The sequence below is a fragment of the Leptinotarsa decemlineata genome, unplaced genomic scaffold (genome assembly GCF_025532065.1).
Source record: "Leptinotarsa decemlineata unplaced genomic scaffold, Ldec_3_MD MMD2_tig00001719_RagTag_RagTag, whole genome shotgun sequence".
Lineage (NCBI taxonomy): Eukaryota > Metazoa > Arthropoda > Insecta > Coleoptera > Chrysomelidae > Leptinotarsa > Leptinotarsa decemlineata.
In genome coordinates this window covers 11515041-11538583 of record NW_027412569.1, presented here as the reverse complement: position 1 = coordinate 11538583, position 23543 = coordinate 11515041, and the positions used below count along the sequence as shown (strand labels likewise).

At 37.4% G+C, this 23543-nt stretch overlaps 1 protein-coding gene across 7 annotated transcripts in view; it reads left to right on the top strand.

Annotated features, from left to right (window-relative positions):
- Nucleotides 1-23543, top strand: part of Tcmet (methoprene-tolerant) — a 153904-nt gene that overhangs the window by 76631 nt on the left and 53730 nt on the right. Inside the window, exon 1 of one of the 7 annotated variants that reach the window (XM_074176511.1) lies at nucleotides 5497-5531. The exons of 4 other annotated variants lie outside the window; for them this stretch is intronic. In XM_074176511.1, coding sequence (XP_074032612.1) covers nucleotides 5512-5531 — 20 coding nt within the window. In that variant the 5' untranslated portion in view covers nucleotides 5497-5511. Of the gene's footprint in view, nucleotides 1-5496; nucleotides 5532-5610; nucleotides 5759-12255; nucleotides 12615-23543 lie in introns of those variants that run through there. 2 more of the 7 variants (XM_023171610.2, XM_023171603.2) reach the window with 2 other exon arrangements.

Genomic DNA, 23543 nt, shown 5'->3' with positions numbered 1-23543 from the left:
TTGTGGTCGCCATCGAGAAGTACGAACACCACAGCTTGAGGAAGCAGTACTTAATTTGATTGAAGAACAACCTACTACCAGATTGCTTTCCAGCTAAATGTTGATCATATGACGTTATTTCAAATTTTAAAGGAACAACTCTTATACCCTTACCATCTGCAACGAGTACAGGCACTGTTACCGTGAGACTTTCCGAACCGTCTTGAATTTTGCAATTGGATGCTGGAAATGATTAGAAGAAATTGTGACTTTCTGAAGACGATAGAGTTCACAGACGAATATAGTTTTTCTCAGGACAAGATTATTAATTTTCATAATTACCACATATGGGCTGATGAAAACCCTCACGCTATTGTCGAAACTAACCATCGAGAACAGTTTTCTCTTAACATGTGACTCGGAATTATTGGGGATGATTTAATTGGGCCTCATTTTCTACCTCCTCAATTAAATGGTGAGACATACGTTCAATTTTTAAGAGAAGTGCATCCAGTACTGCTGGAGGAAGTTCCTTTGTTCCATCTTCATAATCATCATCATCTTCCCTCTCACTGTCAGAATTATTCATATCATCTTCTTGAGAATTGTCATTGTCTTCGAATATTCCATCATCTGTAACAAAAAATTAAAATTCCTATAATTGTTTTTGTTCGTTATATAATAATTCAGTTTTTATTGATTAATGTTCTATTCAATACTTACTTTGAATAATAACATCTGCAACTGTGGAAGGTAATTGCTCTCCCACAAACCAGACAAAATGATATTTATCATCGGATGTTGTATGATGAATTGAACTAATACACTTACGATTTCACTGTTTATGTTTCCCGCAGTAGTTTCAGTAACATTTGCTGGTGTATTACACGGCAAAGTATGTGAAGTAAATTTACTGATGCCATATATTTCGGTCGATGGATCACAGTATTTTGCTATTAAAGCTGTAAAACTTTCAGTAGGCAACTCGATGTCACTGTACTCTAATTTATATTTTGAACGTTTATTCAAAACTTCCTCCCATTTCTTCAGTTTATCACTCAAGAAAAGTATGATTTTATGTTTATGTCCTTTGAAGAAAACCATTTCATTTTATCACTAACCATTAAAACAAAATTAATAAATGAAACATCACAAATAACGGAAACAAATTAAACATGTGACTTCAGACTGACGCCATGTTGTCCATTTGCCGATGCGCTGTCGTCGCTTTCTACCTGTCTTGCACTTTAAAGTGTCTCTCTCTATCCACAAGCATTATACGGCAATACTTTTCATTTCTTTTTTATTTATATTTGATACTTAACAATGGAATTATTGTCTGGCAAATTAATTTTAGTTTTTTTTTGTGTTTTAAGAACATAATATAAAAACTACAGACATTCAAAAATACTTTGAATTTTTTATTTAAAAGAAATGAAAAATCGCGTCTGCCACAAGATGAAGAACAATAAAAATGTCTGGCAATAAAAAATTGATGTCTGGTGGATCTATCCGACGGCAAAAAATTGAAAATTACCCTTCAAAAAATTCTTTAAAGTTAAGGATTTTTACCTGTGCAGGTAAAATGCGCATTAATAAACGCAACCACTACCGCCAGCCAGGTAGCCCGGACTCTAACCGATATAGAAAGAAAGACAGCATATCAAAAAAACCAACTGTTCTGAAATTATTTCTCGAAAACGTTGCTAGCTCCTATACTATCGTTTCTTATGGGGATTGGTATCGTTCCAAATTCGAAAATTTTGTTTTTTCACGTATACACGTCGTTTTATATGGTCGCTTAGCTTCAGTTCCTGGGCCAGTTGAAGTCACGATGCAAAATTCGCCAACTTATGGTCTGCGAAAGGCCGAGTTCTTGTGAGTGTCGCGAAATCGACTGCCTCGGATTCTCCTGCACGCTCTCACAGATAGCGGTGATATTTCAGATGCTGAGGTGGAATTCAACTTTTCGTCGACGTACGGGTATTGGTCAATCGTTTCCTGAACCAATGGACTCTAATATATCCACCACATTGCGAATAATCCTTCCTATAGGACGATTTTGGTGACCCTCAAATGGGCGAAGCGCCCATTTTAGGGTTTCAGCGCCCATTTAGGGTTTTGTCAAAGTGGGCGAAGCGCCCACTTTGATAAAACAAAGTTATTATTTGAGTCGATTTTATGTGGTGGTTATCTTATTGCGTGTGGGTTCAAAATACTACTACGTCTAATAATATCGGATGAAAATAGACAGAAGCGTGTTTTTCAACTGAGCGGAGTCATGACGGTTAGACCGATGGGTATTTCAAATTGTTTTCGCTATCTGTACCTTTTCCTGCGATTCAAGTCGTCTACACTTCACACGAATATAAAAAATTGTGAATCATTTGGAAGAAAGCCAAATCGCAGAGATTTTCAAAGCGATGATGAGGTGAATAATACCCCAAGTCGAAAGACAGTTTTGTGAATCATTATGTATATTTTCAAATAGTTTACAAACAATATAGATAATAATCAGACGTTTTTCTGTTTCTCTTCGTAGGAAGGAGAAACTGACTTCGTAACTCTCTGGGAAAGTTGATTTAGTTTCCTAATTGAATAATAATTATACTTTTCTTGTGCTTTTATGGCACCCAGTAATTAATTTTCGCAATCTTCTACATCTAATTTGCCTAGAAACAAGAAAATATTACGCCATACGCGAGAAAATTCATCAGGAATACTCCTTAGTTACGTTCACAGCCTCAACAGATTGAGCGAGACATAATTTGAATTCCAATTAAAAGTATGACAGAATTGATGGATGTTGAAGTTGGATCACCAATGAAAAGTAGCAGGGTCGTGATTGATATAGAAAAATGTGTTTTACAGATAGTTTCCATGAGTAGGTCAGAACAGTTATTCAAAGATAATCCGCAGTTGAAGTTGTCTCAATGGACCACGGTTTTAGACAAATAATTGGCTGCTTTTGTTTATAAACTAAAGAGAGTTGCATTTCGAGAAAAATTTAGTTGCTAGGGATATTCGTCTGGAAAATAAGTACTTGTCATTTTCATAAAATTCAGGAGACACTTTCGTTTCGTCGTGAATAGCAATTCCTGTGACTGTGTGTTAGTAATAATGATAATAATAAATAATAATAAATCTTTATTTCCCGTTGACAGTTACACGTATGGGAATTGTCAAGCCTAGTTCTAAGGATATTAAGAGTATTTAAAAAATAAAATATGAATTCAAGATAAGGTAGTCACATACATTAATTTTCAATTGAAAATTCGGAAATCTTTATTTCCCGTTGACAGTTACACGTATGGGAATTGTCAAGCCTAGTTCTAAGGATATTAAGAGTATTTAAAAAATAAAATATGAATTCAAGATAAGGTAGTCACATACATTAATTTTCAATTGAAAATTCGTAAAGCGAATAAAAACATTTCTCCAATAAAAAATGTTTCAAATGTGTTTTGAAAAATCTCACATTTTTATGCGGCTTAATGATATCTGGAAGTTTGTTAAAAATTCGTGGCCCCATGTACAGGGGAGCAAAATATGCAGTATGGAATATATATGGAGTGTTTATTTCTTGTATTATATCCATGAATATCTTCATTCAATTCGAACAACGATCTATTTTCAAAAATATAAACAGCTATATCAAAAATGTATATACATGGAACAGGTCCCTAGATGAAATATGTACTAAAGTACGTAATATGCGTTTTTGACAGATGAAAACATCCGATGCTGAGGTGGAATTCAACTCAACTCAAAAAATCATTTAGATATACCCCAAGAAATCTGACAGATTCTTGAGTGTTTGTCTGATTAACTCTAAAATCAAGATTTGTAATGGCTTCTGACGATTGTGGAAACGTATTACCTTTGCTTTTTCCGTATTGAAGAATAAAGAACGTTCATTGAAATATGAAATATATTATTCATCACATCTCTACAATTAGCATTCAGTAAATTAATGTCAGGTGAAGACAATATCAAAGATAAATCATCAATATTAGGTAGAGTGATGGCAACTATTTAAAACGAAATCAATCTGATTAATGTACACAATAAACAAAACGGGTCCCAGGACGGAACCTTGTGGGTCACCCATATCAACATCCAGACATGCAGATTTTCTATTATATTTGGTATTATTAGAGTTTATTCGTATAGATACATATTGTCTTTTGTCCACCTGAAATAATTCTATCCAATTTAGTGGGAGACCCCTCAAACTATAAAGTTCTAACTATTCTTATAGTTTTCCGTGGTTTACACAGTGTACGAAAACTGTGTACGAAACTGTTATTTCCAACTGAAGGACGAATTCTTTACACAAGATGAGGGACTGCCAATGGGATCGCCACTTTCACCAGTCTTAGCCAACATATATATGGAGTGGTTTGAAACTCTGGCCATTGAAGAAGCCAACAAGAAACCTTGAGTCTGGTTGAGATATGTTGACGACACCTTCATAATATGGAACCATGGGAATACTGAACTAGACGCCAGATGATGTGATGCTGCATGTTTTTCCGGGTTTTCCTTCAGCTGAAAGAGCAAATGCGCCGCTGGAATCAATGCAGTCGCACCGGAGCGCCAATTAATTGTGTTGTCTAATATTTTCATGATTTGTATTTTGGAAGTGACGTTATTATATGGGTTAGATAGCTAGCTACCACTCCATTTAATCCCTCCCATCGTTCCGCGATGATCTGGGGCGTTCCAGACTATATCAGAATTTCTAGGATGTTCTGGAATGTTGTGGCAAGCTTTCGAATACTCTTCTAGACCATTCTAGAACTTTCTGAAGGGCGAAAGTTCCAGCTTCTATAGCTCCTTCGGGCAAAAACTGGAACTTCTTCATAGACAAGTTGGGAAAAAATATATTTTCTGCTACCCGAGCGAAGCTAAACTTTTAATTGGTGTGACCTATTCATTGTTAAAGCTAACAGAACGTATATTGTTTTCGAGACATTGGGGGCCCTTCAACCACCACACAGTACCCCTCTTTTTCGTTTCGAGCAAATAGTTTCCATCGTATTTTAAAATAAATCAAAAGTAACTCTTTGTTATCTTTTGTAACAACACGAACGATGCGTTGGCTTTGATAGATCAATATGCATCTCGTGTGGGCTTCTTCGAGCTGAACTACAATCATCATTTTCCCGAAAGAGGCGAATTTCTTCATCAAAACCGTTTTGTATATTCGCCATGTGCATTCGATTGGCGACCTTGTTATTCGAGCTGCGTTATTTTCGGATACAAAATATCCCAGTTCTCTAACAAGCTTGTTTGTCGTCTCCCAATAAAGTGCGCTTGAATTCATACATATATATTATTCTATAGATTGCACTTGATAAACAATTCATTAAATTTGAATTATATCTCGTCTTCGGCATAACATGTCGAGTGTTTACCGTCGGGTTCCAGCACGGTTGTTTTTTCTTTGTGAATCAGACTTTGTATTATAGGAGGAGTTTCGAAATGTCATCATTTTTGGTCGCCATGTTTTGACGTCATTGGTGGTATATGTTAGCCACCATCGAGAAGTAAGTCTACCAAATTCGTTGTTCAATAATACTAAATTGTGAGTCAGTAGTATGTTGTCGTTGAGTTCGGGTTGAACCGCGTTTGGAGTTTTGTATTCGACGTTTCGGCTCCTATTTTAGAGTCATTTTCAAGAATTTTATGTGACTTGACGCCGGAGACTTACTCTGCATACTCCCCAGGTTTTGTTCGCTTCATTTTGAAACTAAGAATATGACGATTACTGTAGGTAAGTTTCAGGAATCCGAAATTATTACCAATAAGATTTTTTATGTGCTGAGAAAAACGAATGTCTGTATCTAATACTAAACCAAGATTTCTGACTGAGTCACAGATTTCCAGTAGAATATTTTCAATTTGAAGATTAAAACTACTCTTCAAGAAGTTCATATTATTTTTACTACCGAAATATAATACTTTGGACTTTTCAGAATTGAGTTTCAAGTTGTGTTCTTCTGATAATGTCTTGATTTTATTCAATTCATTGTTCATGATATCTTCTGCAGTCTCGAAATTTTCAGTAGGAAAACTGAGATAAAGCTGTGTATCATCTGCAAAAGCTTGAAGTTTACAAAGTTCTACTCCATTTAAAATATCTGAAGTATACATAATGGAAAGTAATGGGATACCTGAAAGAATATCAAGTTTGGATGAATACGAATTATTAACCAATATTCTCTGAGAACGTCTGAGAAAATAATTCCACATTAATAACGCTGATTTATCATCAAAGCCATAATATCTCAATTTATCACAAAGCAGTTCATGACTAATGTATCGAAAGCTTTGGAAAAATCAAGTAACACCAAAACACTACTTAAACCTTGATCATAGGCTGTTGAAATATCAGTCGTTACAGTTGCTAAAGATGTTTCAGTATTTCTTCCAGGTCTAAAACCACATTGACAATCAGGAAGTGAATTTTTTGAAATGAAATAATCATACACCTGAGTATAAAGAAATTTTTCGAAAATTTTAGATAGAGCTTATAATTCTCAAATCTGCAGAATCTTTAAGGTTATGCTTTAAGGTTATGCTATTAAGCATGGCGTTCCACAAGGGTCTGTTTTGGGCCCGCTCTTATTTGTTATTTATATGAATGACTTGTGCAAACATATGATGCCGTTCAAATCGGTTCTCTTTGCGGACGACACCACTTTCATTCTGTCTGATGAAAATAATATGTTACAGTCTCATCTTGACGAGGAATTTGTCTCTCTTCTATAGATACTTTCACGGGAAGTGTACAAGCGACTTGGCACATTTAATTTCACCAAGAGCGGTAATATCAAAAATACGCGACGGGTTGTGGCTGCTCATCGTTTTTAGGTTCAACTCAGTACACCTAGAACTTCACTGTTTAAGAACTCTCTCATTTTGAGAACTGGAATCAATCGGCAGCGATTCGATTCCAATGTGAATCGCTACTTTCGCACAGAAAGATTTTTATTTTCAATAACTAGTTGAGATCGTTCGTCATATGGATTTTTTGAAGCAATCCCAAAAATAACCTCTTTAAATATCAGGCTATTATTCATACAGGGTTTCCAAAAACGATATGACTCACCACCCTTTTCTAATTCTTTTCATAATCTGAATCGGCACTTCTGTTAGCTCTTCGATAATGTACTTTTAATTGGAGTAATTTAACGATAGGCTTCCGTGTTATGCTACTTGCTATGAAAATCGCTAATAAATAACTGGTATTCAGCTTTGGGGAATGCCGGAAACTAGCTACGCCTCGTATACTGCATCAACTTGTTTTTGTCCATAAAAACGCATGACCTTTCATTTTCTCTAGTGCTGTAAACATAACAATTATCTTTTCATGCAAGGTCATGCATTGGAAACGTAGAAGATTCCCTACGGAGCACGTTATTGTATTTTTCAACTCCAGCACATTTTTTATTTTAGGTTTCTCTCCTGAGAACAACAAACTATATAATATTGCCTGAAACCAATTCTAGAGGAAATAATGAGTTCGTTCGTAAGTTTTCTCAGTTTAACATACTAATCGCAAAGTTTTTTATTTCAAGGTCATTATCCGGCCCTAAGGACCAATTGTGAAAATGGCAATTCAGAAATTTCACAAAATTTTAGCACGTGATACATTCGAATATTCTAATACGGTTTGTTTTTTGTTCATTCAAATGAATATGTTGATTCTGCCTATCTTCAAAGATAAAAGTAATTTATTTTTGAACACAAAATATCGTTTCAGGCTGCGGTTGCTATGAGAAGCCCATATGAATCTGGCATTGTGATTTCGCTTAGAAAACAAATATATAGTTTGCATTAGTTTGTGAAGTTTGATAGAAAAAAGAAGGAAGCGTTAAATACGCTCACGAATGAATTCATTTGAAGTATTTTCAACAATTCCAACTTGACTTTATATTGTAAGCATTCATAACACTTCACGGCGATATTTCTGTAATCTCCTATCTTCGACTGGAAATTCTTTAAGTTGTTCCCCAAGAATATAAATATCTTTTTTGTGACCTAGATACATGATTATCTATTGTTAAAATATGATACAGACAGAATAATAAATTGATATCCTGAAATAACTATACCGTTTATTGGACAATTCTTCACAGTGTGTGACTTGAAATCATCTGGAATGGTTAAGGCAGGTGTTGCCAAAATTTGTATGTGACAATAGTGATAACTATGAAATTTAGCACACAAACTGACGGTGATTTCTAACGAATATCTCACTGATAAACTTGTAAACTTTTCCAGCGGTATTTGCTAATGTTACTTTCAGTAGGAACGTCTGAATGGCAATAGTTGAATATCGCAATATATTATTCTCCTCTTCTTAACGATCATAAATTGATAATAATACCCATCTACGTTATCTATACTAATATAAATGTGGAAGTTTGAGAGGATGGATGTATGTATATATGTTTGTGGTTCTTTCACGCCTAAACGACTGAGCGGATTTATAAGAAACTTTATATAAATACAGGTTATACACCAGAATAACATATAGGCTACAATTTACAACGGTTTTGTGTATATGGTTGACTCACTCCTCACATGGCAAGAACATATAGATTATATATGCAAGAAATTGAATATCAATCATACTATCTGATGAAATCTCTTAAGTGCAAGTTAGATACAAATTTACTGATATCAGTTTACTATGCCAAATTTCACTCGATCATGTATCAGAACATTTCGGTCTGGGGACTAGCTACTGGATTTTATAAAACAAAAAGCACTGCTGAGATTGATATTCAATTTAGACTTTAGAACTTCATGTAGAAATATATTCCAACAAAATAAAATATCGACAGTTGCAAGTCTGTACATTTTAAAAATATTGACATATGTACATGAAAATAAAGAACTTTTCCAAACAAAAACAGAGATGCATAGCTATAATATAAGAAGAAAAGATATGATCATAACTCGAAAACATCACGCAAAATATGAAAAATCTTCTAAATTTACCAGCATTCGAATGTATAATTTACTGCCAAACGATATAAAACGTCATTAATCAGAAAAGGGTTTTTACACAGTAGACGAATTTACACTTGAAGTAAGCAATGAGCGATCGTATTTCTTTTGAAAACTTTATTTCAAAATGTCCTTGTTACCATCTCCTTGTTTATTGTTTCTAAACAAGTTGGTGATTCATATTTTTCATTTTTTTTTCTACTTATATATTATATCATAATTTGATGTTATATCATAATTTCAACATATTCCTGGCCGTGAAAACCTTCGATTAACATTTCAAACCTTGACGGGGAGATGAGGTCATATCGAGAAGAAGAAGAACTGAGGTACCAAAACATTCAAGTAATCAAGAACGGTATATATGTAATAACATTGTACCTGCACAGTAAATATATATATATATATATATATATATATATATATATATATATATATATATATATATATATATATGATGTGTTGTTTTTCCGGGTGTTCATCCGTTCTGTACTATTCGATAGTCGACGTTTCGCCATCATCTCAGATGTCATTATCAAGACGAGTTACTGCTTCGCTTCGAGAGGCGTAACTGATGTTAGGTTCTTCTTGTGGTGTTTTTATATGGTTTCGCTTGCGTAAGTTGTATGGATTTGTTACCTGTTTTTCCACCTGAGGGTTGTTGATGGCTTTTGGCAGTTCTCCTACCTGTTTTTCTACCTGAGGGTTGTTAATGGCTTCTGGCGGTTCTCCTACCTGCGATGGTTCATTATCAATTTGTGGTTGTCTTTGGTGGTATAAAAACACCACAAGAAGAACCTAACATCAGTTACACCTCTCGAAGCGAAGCAGTAACTCGTCTTGATAATGCCATCTAAGATGATGGCGAAACGTCGACTATCGAATAGTACACAACGGATGAACACCCGGAAAAACAACACATCATATTCTACCATATATATATATATATATATATATATATATATATATATATATATATATGTCACATTTTATGTGACAGGCAATATCTGGTTTGTTGAAGGAGATGACCTGTGTTTGCTCGACTACCTGGTTTGGTCTCATTACCTGAGCTGCCTCTCCTGTCTCTGTTGTACCTGTATTGTCATGTACCGAGTTTTGCTTCTGGGGTTGAGCGGTCTGATTGCTTGTGCGAAGCGATAAAACGGATCTCCATGTTGATGGTAATCTTTGCGCATCATCCCTCTTGTTCATATTATTAGGTCGTTTTTCAATTTCGATAGCCTCTCTGATTGTTCGTGAGTAAAAGTTTTCGTTGCTTGCTAGCATTTTTGTGTTCACCTGAAACGCTCACTTGGAAAAAGTTTTACACAAAGCCAGACTGTCTCTATGGACATGTCGAAGGATTTGTGGTAAAACTTAGGGTTTAGGTCCCAAACAAATCCATTGCATTTATGTGATGATTGTCAGACCAATGATCACTTATGGTGCAATTGCTTGGTGGCCGAAGGCTTTACAGAAAACGGCCCTAGCGAAGCCCTTTGGCTTACAGAGACAGGCTTGTCCGGCTATCAGTGGTGTCATCAGTACCACACCGTCAGCGACAATGGAGATCCTTCTAGATCTACCTCCTCTCCACATTTTTCTGGAAAGGGAGGCTAGATGGACTGCATACAGACTTGTGCACATTGTCAATTGCACAAATCAATTCAATGCAGAGTGCAACAGACTGTTGGTTGACATTGGAAGTCATAGCATTCCGGAAATTACCTCTGACTTCATGCCTCCAACTGTCGACTACAAACTGCCTCATAAAGTACTATTTCCGAGTAGAGAGGACTGGATCCTGCGGGAGAAGGAAATATGAGGAGCAGATAGTTGTTGGTTCACAGATGGATCAAAACACCTTCCGGTTCTGGTGCAGGTGTTTTCAGTCGCAGACCCAGGATAGAGTTATCTACCTGCGTAGGAACTTATGCCACTGTATATCAAGCGGAAATGTACGTTATTGAATTGTGTGCGGAGAGATTGGATGAATCCAAGTCAATAAAAATATTCTCGGACAGTCAAGCGGTGTTGGAAACTCTTGGCTCCTACCGAGCAACGTTTAAATTGGTAGTAAACTACCAAAAAAGACTCTGCCCGATAGGAAGACTAAACAGATTGTCTCTGGTCTGGATTCCTGGCCATACTGGCCTGGAAGGCAATGAAGCTGCTGAATCTCTTGCAAAGGAGGGTGCTGCAAGCGACTTCATTGGACCAGAATTGGCATCGCTTTGGGCTTTGCCAAACAAACACTGAACACCTGGATGGCAAGAAGAGTTATGGACTTCTGGCAGAATCTTCCAGGATTGGCTCACTCCATGGCGTTTATTCACCATTCGAAGCTTGATTCCAAACAGTTGTTGGACTACAGTAGGGATGAACTACGATGTCTAACAAGTCTTCTTACAGGACACTGTCATTAGAATCATCACATGCAAAGACTCAGACTGTCAGAAGACAATGTGTGTCGCCTCTGTCTGGAAAATGATGAAACTGCAGAGCATATACTTTGTGCCTGTCCCGCTGGGGACCGAATCAGGTTCTTTGAGTTCGGCAGATCCGTACTCTCACCATCTGATCTGAAAGACCACTCACCGTACAAACTTATCGCCTTCGTTAAGAAGCTGGGTTTATTTGGCCGAGTGTGAACAGGTGTGAGCCACAATAAACTCTTGCGGGTTGCGGTGGAGGTCAAATAGACCCACTCACTTCAGACCTACCTACCTACATGCAGATAATGTACCGTGAGATAGTTTATCTTGAATGATTTTAAATAAAAGTTCGGGATAGCATATATTTACCTCTTATGTGGTAGCCACTACATGCAAAATACTGAGCCATATTGGTAAATTGATACAATTGTTGCAAGTTTTCAATATAGATAAAAGTTATCAGGATAAGATTAACTTGACGCACCGCAGTCAGCCATTACGCGTCGCGTCTACTGTAAAACGACGGGGGACTATTCTCGGAGGAAGATTAAACTTCAATCTTCCTCTTGAAGATGATAACTTGGTGATCGAAACACGTGTCGAGGTGTTAAAAAACGGTTGGGTGTTGAGATAAAACTCCAGTAATATATATTACTACAGCGAAGGTTCCAAACAGTGTATCACAAGTATTAATTACGTTATTCTACCTTGTCTGGCGATGAGTTATCGCGAGAATCATCTAAACTGAGATCATCTACAACTGATCTCGTTTTTAATATTCTGCAGTCAAGATAAGCGGAACCTAAAAACAAATTTTCCATGTCTGTTATCAGAAATCATTATCTTGATGGTTGAGTATGTAATACGAAAACAAGTGATAGCATTGCGTTTGCGAGACAGCCTTCTCGTAGTCTGACGAGTAGTTGGATTGAGAATGTATTTATACATCAACTACCATACAGGGTGTTCTGAATTGATCGATGATTCAGAGAGTTATGGAAATTGTAGTTCAAATGGAAGCAAAGTGCTTTAATTTTGCTATTACAACATACGTGGACTGTTCCTGCACGGTTGTTTTTTGTGAATCAAAACTTGTATTGTAGGAGGAGTTTCAAAATGTCATGATTTTTGGTTGCTTTGACGTCATTGGTGACATATGTCGACCACCATCTGGAAGTAAGTTGACTAAATTCGTAGTTCAGTAATAGTGAATTGTGAAATTTTAAAAGTAATCGCAGTTAACACTAAATATGAGAATATCAATTCAAAATCATTTATTTCTATGCAAAACTGAAATTGATGTTCAAAATTAACGGAGCTTCGTATATTCGATTAGCGATTGAAAAATTTTTGCCCAGTCCCAATGGGTGACCTATTTAAAAAAAATAGTCCTTGAAAATGTCCTTGTATTATAGTGCGTGAATTTGCTCATTACTTTTGAAATAGTTTATATCACAAAATACAAAAACACACACTTCAAATATATACAAGCACGGCAAGGTTAAAATTTGATAAGTCCTAAAAAAAAAGGGATGAGAGAATCTTCCAAAGAAAAGAGGGAAGATTCTCTCATCCCTTTTTTTGTATCAGATGGAGTAGTAGAAAGCCAAAAACTTTCTTTCCCAAAAAGTTAATTACTCCTAAAAATATAACCCCTTCAATCCTAAAAAAAATTCTATCAATAGATAATACATCATTAAAACAAGTGGTTGACCCCTAAAAACATATTCCGTATCTCAGTCGGGAATCGACCTGTGTATAATAATAACAATACTGGTTGTTTCTCAGTCAAAACTGATCTCATGTTCAGTGTCACTGTTTTTCGAGTTTGAAAGCCGTGGATTTTTGGAATTTCTTCCTGACGTTTCTCTGGCGCGAGTGGCTAGTTTCTTCGGAGGTTTAACCATCATAGCTTGCTGTCCGATGACTAACTTTCAGGCTTCGTAAAGCGTATTTATGCCTCGTCAGGTAATCAGTTGTATTGGTACCTGTATTTGTACCCGAACTTGTACCTGTATTTGAAACTGGAACATTAACAATCTTGCTGCCTGTTGTCATTCTGTTCATTATTCTCAAATTCCTTAAAATGGGGTTCCATATTTGATTGAGGTTCACCGCTTCTTCTTTTCTGTTGAAATTCTCCGTGTGTTTGTGGATCTCTATTGCCTCCCGTACCAGTCGGCTATGGTATCCCTGGTTGGGGGCAATTAGGTCTGTGTTTTCAAACAAAATTATGTGGTCTCCTTCACTAAGCGCGTGTTCTGCCACAGTTGACTTATCCGATTGGCCTAGTCTGCAGTACCTTTTATGCTCTATCAGTCTTGTTCCCATGGATCGTTTGGTGGTTCCGATATATACCTTCCCACAAGTGCACGGTATGCGATAGACCCCTGCTGCTGGTAATCGATCTCTTTTTTATCTTTAACCGAGCTGAGGCTTTGTTGTATCTTTCTCGTAGTTTTGAAGACTGTTTTGATGTCGTTTTTATACAATAGTTTTTCAGTTCTGTCCGTGACCCTAGGGATAAACGGTAGATATGCGCGTGCAACCATCTGATCCTCTTTCGCTTTTTGAGCGGTGGTGTTCTTCGGTTTCATGGCTTTTCTGCTTTTCTGTAACCATTCGACCTCGAGGTCACTTCAAGGTATTCCAGTTCCCTCTCCAGATGTTCTGGTTCACATATTCTCCGAGCCCGTTCCGTTAGAGTGGAGATGACTCCTCTCTTTTGGCTAGGATGGTGGTTAGATAGTGCGTGCAAGCATCTATTTGTGTGTGTGGATTTTCAATACTCTTTGTGGGTTAGTCTGGTACCAAATCGTTCTAAGCAAATCGTTCTACTAGTACATCTAGGAAAGGTATCCGTCGGTCCTGCTCAATCTCCATGGTGAATTTTATGAAGGGTGTTGCGCGTTCAAGTCGTTTAGGAAACGGTTCAGGGCGTCTCTTCCATGTTTCCAGATGACAAAGGTGTCATCCACGTAACATAGCCACAAGGTCGGCTTCAATTCAAAAGTGTCTATCGCACTTTCCTTCAAACCGTTCCATGAAATAATTTGCTATCCCTGGGCTAAGTGGACTCCCCATCGCAACGGTATCTAGTTGCTCATAGAAGTTTCCCCTCCATTGAAAGTAAATTCCTGTGAGACATGCTCTAAAGACTTCGACGATATCCTTCGGGAACACGTGGGCTAACCCCCTCAGAGAGTCTTCCAGTGGGACATTGGTAAACAAGTACACCACAATGAAGCTGACCAGAATATCCGTCGGCTCCAGCGTTAAGTCCCTATGGAATTCGAGAATAACGAACAGTATGACAACAGGCAGCAAGATTGTTTATGTTCCAGGTTCAAGTACAGGTACAAATACAGGTACCAATACAACTGATTACTTGACAAGGCATAAATACGCTTTACGAAGCCTGAAAGTTCGTCATCGGACAGCAAGCCATGATGGTTAAACCTCTGAAGAAGCTAGCCACTCGCGCCAGCGAAACGTCAGGAAGAAATTCCAAAAATCCACGGCTTTCAAACTCGAAAAACAGTGACACTGAAAACCTCTGCCGCGAAAGTCTAAACCATTTTGATCTCCTGTTTCTGAAAAGATAGCTGACAAAATTGAGTTTCGAAATTACTGACTCACAGTATCTTCCACAGTCAAGACACTCGTCAATGTCCAGGCCTAGAAACCTCACACTTGATACATTTTCCAAAACTTCATCACTGCATAGTATAAAACAAAGTCGCTTCCTGCTGTCTGTCCCTAAGTATGCTTAGATCTTTAAAACTACGGATTTTGATGCGCGGAAGGCCGCGCTTCGCCCTGGTAGCACTTTATGATTAGCAGAGATCGCACGCGTTCATATGTGTATTTAGTATCAGCATTGCACCCGTGCGGAGCCGGGGCGGGTCGCTAGTTATTAATATTCACATAAATAGTACGCACTTGTGTTTGCCTTCCAGTGGAATGTTATATGGATATTTCAAAGTGTCGGATGACCGTTGTACTATGCTTTTGTAAATATTAGTAATGAAAAGGTATAGTTTAAGTAAACGATATAGTGCAACCTACATTCCAACCCCTCCCCTTTAATATAATAGTAGAGAGCTAACTAATTTCGTTATTCAATAATCATTTCTGATTATATAAGAATCACAATAACTATATGATCGATCGCTTCAAAAACCCTTCACTTCACTTTTTTCGAAAGCTTCTAATAATTCATCTTCCATATTCTCTGTACTATCACTGTCGTCATTTAAATCAATAATGAATTTATTTCCACCATTGTTATGGATGTGTCCAATCTCCTTATAATCTTTTTCAACTAAAATTACTTTTTTAATCCGTTTCTGCCAGTCTTCTTCGGTAATATTAGATACTTCTTTTTTAATTAGCTCTATTACCTTCTTATCAAATTTTGGAAAATTATTTATACGCCTGATGTTAGTTATTTGTTTTAATTCCACTATTTTTCTGCTTTCCATAACTGCTTGACGTTTGTTTATTATTTTAAATCTAAATCCTAGTTTCTTTATCCCATTCTGAAGAGTTTTGTCACAGCAGCTCACGTTATGACCGGAAGTATTCAATTTCTTCCTTATGATTTCAGTTGTAGGAATCTCATTGCTTTTGTAACAGTCGTTTATTGTTTTTTTCAATGATTTTACCAGATGAACATCTAAAGATTTTCGTAACCCTGTATCACATCGCTTCATGCGTTCATAAGGTTTGTTTTCGACTATTTTACGTACGGTTGAGAAAGGAATTTCGGCCAATTCTAATGTTGCTTGTAATAGTTTGTATCCATCGAAACCAAACTTTCTGTGTTTCAGTATTCAAATGCATCCGAATCTTATTCACTGGTATATCTTTTTCGCATTGTTCACCATCGCTATTGGAATCACCACACTGGAAAAAGTCTGCGTTGTTATCACACTCATTATTACTATTAGTAGTTGTCCAAGGACGCCACACAAATTTTAAGTAAGTATAATGGCACCAATGTCGAATTTCAACATTCAAATCGCGATCAGTTTCTGAACTGAACACGGCGGCGATAACCGTGCCCGCATTCCCCGATTTCTATTCGTCACCGTAACAAGACTTCAAAATTAATTTTATGACTCTTCAGCCAATCATAAAACCCGGTTAGTAAAAATTATGCAATACTAACCGCCAATTCCACACTCCACGTGGACTATTTCGCAGCCGGTTCATTTCAATGTATTGCTTTTTTTGGCCTTGAGACTGTCGCCAACTGAAGTGTGCACAATATCGTTAACTTCGACTATACATTGTATTACTTGTAGTTTTTTCCGTAACTTCCTACGCGCCCAGCCGAATTTTTTAGTTTCGGACGGAAGTGTCCATTGACCTCAAATTAGAATTCAGTATTCCCAATTGGATGCACGAAATGCATCAATATTTATATCATGAGCAGCAATGTCCTCCATCGAATCCGTCAGAAATTTGCATCCATATGCGCCTCTCAGATTATATAAAACCGGGGTAATACTGAACATTTCCCGAGAGACATTACTTTTGCAGTTTGCTACCAATCAAGAAAGTCTCTAGCGAAATTATTATAGCTCATGACACTCAGAACGAGATGCAAAATTTCGTACTTCAGTTTATAAGAAGTTATTCTGTACTTTTCTGTACTTTGTCTTTAACAGTTTCTCGATCGAGTTCCATTCATCTGTCTGCGACAGACTACAATGGAAACACCCTCAAAACAAGTCTCCTTATTCAAAATTTCATTATCCCTCCCGATCTTCCCCTACTTTTTTTTTCGTCGACTCTCAACCGGGCTCCACCTAAACGCTATTCAAAACTCAACAGGTTGCCCATACATTTGGATGCCTGACGGTCAAGGCCGTCGTTGTTCCCCCAACCGATCTATGGGGATTGGGGATACACTCCGTGGTCGATATTTACACCCCGACCTTCATTAATTTCACCTAAATATTGAGTTACAGCCCTCAACGGGTATGATATTTGGAGAAAGACGCCTTACAAAATGTGTAGGTCTATGGATGTGTACGGGGTCTACGAAAAATGTAATTGTATCAAGGTTTTTTCACATTTGGGGCGATGAAAAATCACTCATCTGACAAATTTGTGTGTCTGAAATGAGTAACCAAAGTAATGAAAAGAAACGCTATGGCTGATGTATATTCCGTAGGTCTCAGAATAGGTTCTGATCTATTTTCCTTACCCCTAAGTGATAAGGGTGCTCCAGCCTGAACATATTTTTTATTACCCCCAATTATCACCCTTCTATCACCAATCCCCTATTTTTTAATAGCCATTTTAGTAATTTAATCATTTTAATCCCGATCATAGATCAGTTATTCCCGCCAGGCGTCTACCGTTGTCACTTATCACTCAGTAACAGCACGAAGTAGAGATGACAACAAAGTTGGTCTCTCGTCTCTCTCACACAATAAGCCTTCCCTCATTGCCTTTACAGTTTCCGGCCACTATTATTGTTTATCCGTCGTGCTTAGATACAGTTTGCGATGCCACCGAAGCTGTGAATTATCCATTGTATTTGCCAGACATGCCACCGCAAATTTACAGCTGAAGATTGGATCGCTCCGTAATTTGGATCAATCACGGCTGTGCAACGGCTCGCGATCAGTCATTAAATTGAATACCGTTAGCAAAATAGTTTGTGAACTGTTTTGGATTGATTAATTTTTTTAGAGTTTTCCACATTCAACGTGGGTTATGTTTGTTGCTGTCAATATGATCAACATAATATTGACTTTTCTTCACCTTTATAATATTTACGACAGCATTACGTTTATTTTTATAACTATGCCAATTAACACCATTAGCATTTCTTTTAAATAATTTGTAAGCAAAATCTCTTTATTTACTCAACTTTCTGATTTGACCATCATACCAAGGCAGATCTTCTTCATAGAAAGTAATCGTTTTTAAAGGTGCAATTTCATTTAAGATGTTTTCACAATTTTCTTTAATGTTTTCATAAATCTGATTCACATTTGTATTGTTAAGTGAAAAGTTACAAACTATTATGTTGAACAAATTTCTTTCTGTCAAGTTCCTAACAGTTTTTGTTTGTTTGTTTCTGTAATTTATTTTTTCACTATAAAAATATTTAACAGATATTAAAAGGTGGCCTGTGAGTTTAGGTCCATCCAAAACAGTTGCTACAGTGCGGTCCCAATTAGTTAACATATAATCAATTAAGGTCTTACTGTTATTAGTAATTCTTGTGAAGGTTGTTACTTTCTGAGATAAACCATATGTATTAAAAAGTTCTTTGGTCTTTTTGACAATTATGCATTCCCACCAATTCGACATAACCTCAAACTTCTTCGCTTGTATCTGAGGCAGAAGGCGTAGGAGCTTAGGTAGAAAGATTTGGCGAAGTTCAAGTTAGTAGAAATCGATGTACTATTTTTATCCGGCATTTTTCCGGCGCACTCAAACGGAAAATGTCGCTCCGTTTCAGAGAGAACGTTGCGGTAGGTTGAATAATCGTTTTTATTTTCACGTCGCTAATGGTGTAGCGAACTTGGCGATGATAGCGATCGAGAATGCAAAACGCTAACTCGACCGTGCAGAATGTCATCATCGGGTGTCCAAGGTCAGTGATGTTGTTTCCTGTTCCATTCGAAACAGGCTTTGAGGTAGTCGCTGACAACGAAAATGATGTAATAACCCCGATCCCAACTGGCGGTCGTCTTCTCGTCCACTCTCGATATAATTTCTCAGAAAAATGTTTCGTGTTGATCTCGTTGATCTCTTTGATCTCGTCTCTGGTTCAATTAATTTTTGGAATTTCTTCCTGGGGGGGGGGGGGAGTTTCAAGGGACACTATAGATCAGAGTGGTGGGGGGGCTTTAAATCCAGATGAGCTCTTTTCAGTTGAATTACAAGCGCTCAGTAAGTAAGTGGGAGGCAGATACTTACTTAACTATCATTCACCTATGCGTTTCTTCTACAATTTAAAAAACATCGATATTTCACTGAAGTACAACATTTAGTTTGAATGTGCTGGTCGATTCTAAAGTGTGCTGGGCGTTTTTCAAGTGTGCCGGGCGATTTTTAAGTGTACTGGGCGATTTGTGAAAATGATGAATGATTTTTAAGTTTGCAGGGCCATTTTTTAGAGTGCTGGGTGAGTTTTAAGTTTACTGAGCGGTTTTTTAATATGATGAACGATTTTCAAGTTTGCTGGGCGATTTTCAAGTGTACTGAGCTATTTTTGAATATGATGAACAATTTTTGAGTATGCTAGGCGTTTCCAAATGTACTGGACGATTTTTAGGTGTACTGGGCGATTTTTGAATATGATGAACGATTTTTAAATTTGCTGGGCGATTTTTAAGAGGGCCGGGCGATTTTCAAGTGTACTGGGTGATTTTTGAATATGATGAATGGTTGTAAAGCTTATTGGACCAATTTTTGAAATGCTGGCCGATTTCAAAGTGTGCTGAGATATTTGTATATGATGAACGATTTTCAAGTTAGCTGGGCCATTTTTGAGAATGCAGGCAAATTCTGAAGTGTGCTAGGCGTTTTCAAGTGTACTGGACTATTTTCAAATATGATGAACGATATTGTTTGTTGGGCGATTTTCAAAAGTGCTGGGCGATTTTTAGGTGTATTGGGAGATTTTTTAATATGATGAACGATTTTCAAGTATGTTGGGCAATTTTTGAGAGTGCTGGCCGATTTTAAAGAGTCCTGGCCGATTCTAAAGTGTGCGTTTCCAAATGTGCGGGGCGATTTTTAAGTTTACTGGACGATTTTTTAATATAATTAACTATTTTTGAGTTTTGTGGACCATTTTTAAGAGTGCTTGGGCGAATTTATGTATACTGGGCAATTTTTGAATATGATGTATGATTTTTAAGTTTGCTGGGCGATCTTTAAGAGTGCTAGGCGATTTTTAAATGTACGTGCCCTGGCCGATTCTGAAGTGTGCTGGCCGATTTTTAAGTATACTGGACGATTTTTCAATATGGTGAAGTATTTTTAAGTTTTCTTGGCCATTTTTAAGAGTGATTGGGCGAATTACGTGAACTGGTCAATTTCTGAATATGATGTATGATTTTTAAGTTTGCTGGGCGATCTTTAAGAGTGCTGGGCGATTTTCAAATGTACTGGGTTATTTTTTCACATGATGAACGATTTTTAAGTTTGCTGGGCCATTTTTAAGAGTTCTGGCCGATTTTAAAGAGTCGTGGCCGATTCTAAAGTGTGCTGGTCGTTTTCAAGTGTGCTGGGCGATTTTCAAGTATACTGGGCGATTTTTGAAAATAATGAACTATTTTCAAGTTTCCTGGGCGATTTTCAATAGTGCTTGGACGATTTTAAGTGTATTGAGCAATTTTTGAATCTGGTGAACGATTTTTAAGTTTACTGGGCGATCTTTAAGAGTTCTGGGCGATCTTTAGGAGTGTTGGGCGATTTTTAAGTGTACTGGGCGATTTTTAAATATGATTAACGATTTTTAAGTTTGCTGGGCCAATTTTAAGAGTGCGGGCGATTTTTTAAGTGTGTTGTTCAATGAATCATCTTAAACTTTCACAATATTCAGAATAAATCCGGAAGTTCATATTACAGTAGAAATGTCTTCTGAAATACGATACATTTCCAAATATTTGGAGAGCTCAGAATATTATCGGACTCTGACACTTTTCCATATGTCTGGTAAAAGATTCATTCTGCAAATCTGTCCAAATTATCTTGTTTCATAATCCGACATTTCTTATCTTATCTGAAAAATGAGTGGAAACCTTGCACAATCTGGAAAATGAATAAATCTTAATCAGTTCAAGTGTAATGAAGTCCAAATTGATAAGTTCACCCCAAAAAGTTACTATGTAATATGTCATATTAAAAAATCAGATAAATGGTTGAAAAAATTAAATTCACTATTGGCTTTATCAAAATGACGTTTTGGTGGATATTGACTCGAATTGAAATACAAACGAAAAAAGATAACATTTCCAGATGTCCAACTCAGAAATAATGAGAATTGGTTGCACTGTTTAGAGAAATAAAATTTGTCCTTTATAATTTGAATGTCGATCTTCCAACATCTTCTAGAAATCACACGTTGAAAGAAAGGCAAGACCTCGTTAATCCTCAGCTCGCACAAGTTTCGACTTTTGAGGATTGTCGAACGGAAAAACAGATTCCACGTCTGTTTCAATGTTTCCTATTCCAATAAGAAAATTATTCAGCCCACTCCATTCAATGGTTTTTTTTTTCTAAAAGTCGAAGTGCTGCGAAAGAACAAGCAAATACATGAAACATAATTATTATCTGGTTTTTTGTCCGTCTGGCTTTTTCTTGGAATGTTTTTCTTCATTCCAGAGAATTTGTTATTCGAGAAAGGTCTACGTCTGGCCAAGGTTAAATTTATATTGGGAAAATTGTCTGGCATACCACAATGGGGTAGCAATTTCCAGCGATTGATATGATTCAGCAGACGGATGCGGTGTTTCTTTGTTCTCTGTTTTGATTAGGACGCGAACAATTCGAGGGTTCATCGCCATGAAATATCGTGGTTCTTTCAAAAAAACATACATCCGGACATCGAATCCAGTGTTACTTTGGCAAATATGGACTGATTCTAAAGGGACTACTTTCCATTGAATTCAATAAGCATTCTTTGATAAATCACAGTTTGAAGTAGACTAATAAAAACACAAGAGTCTACTATACTTTTTCCTTTCATCAATTCGGAGCAGCTGAAAAGCTGGAAATCTGCAAAAATGTCTTAGTAGTCTTGAAATGATCAGGAGGTATTATGATCCAATGGCTCACAACGAATTTGGAAACTTGAAATAAAAAGGCATGGTATATTGTTATCCATGATAATAATTACACAATGTTTACAAGATTTTTTTATTCCTTGGCGCTATTCGGCAACACCGTAGCTTCCGAAGTTACCGAGGAAGCTGATATTGCTCTTAAAATTAGCAACCAACGCTCTTATTTGCGATCTAATACTGGGATTAGTTTTTTTCTCTGTCTGCTATCTTATTTTTTCCCCACACCGTGTGGTAAGTGATCATTGGGTCCAAGAATCATGTGCCCTGAGCAAGCGCAGTGAGCCAAGAATAACAGCCTTCTGCATCTGTGCGGCTAAGATTTCTGCCTTAGTGCGGCAAGCCGGTATGATTTTCAGATTCGAGACTAGAGAGGACATCATTCCACCAAGAACTCCAATATAATCAGAACAACCATCTTGACAGAGTGATCTGGATAGTCTGCGGAGTTCGAAGAGAACATCTCGATATTCAATCTGTTTTTCCTCCTCTTTTCTGACGATATTCGTCTCGCCAGGACCTGAAAACTCCACGACAAATATCGTTTTGCTCTGGTGATCGAGAAGGACCACATCAGGCTTATTAGCTTGTATGAGCCTGACGGTGGGGAACGAATAGTTCCAATAAATTTGGCACTTCCCCACAACGGATTCAATATCCCCCGGAGCGTAGGGCAACACCGGTGTCTCGTCAATACCGTAAGAGTGCCGTATATGGTATTTTAGCACACTTAGGCCGCGTTATGTCGATGGATATAGGCCGAGACCGCATATGATGGACATGCTGATAGCAAGTGCATTAGGGTCTCGGGCGCCTCGCGGCAGGTCCTGCGTCTTGTGTCTGGAACCTCTATACCCATCACGCGACTGCGGTAGACTAAGGTGTTGAAGACACAATCCTGGCAAGCCATGATAAAACCATCAGTTTCCGACTTCAGTCCACTCGACCTGAGAAAATCGAACGTCAGGCGCTTTGATAAGCCAAGGTCTCCAATGTTATTGAAGAAGACCCCATGCATTGGCTTATCCTTGTGTTTCCGCAGAAGTAAGGTGATCTCTGCGGCTTTTATCTGAGCTTTTTGCTGAGCAGGTTCCAACTCGGTGTCAGAGTTGTGGTCACCTCGTTTAGTGTCGAAAACTATACCGAGTTCATCAGCTGCTGGGGCAGCTGCCCTAAAGAGAAATGCTCCAATTCCTGCTCTCTCATGGTCACGGACCATGCAGAGAAGGGGATCCGAACTCCTGACGACTTTACAGGCTGTATCCAGTACCATTCTGTCATGTAG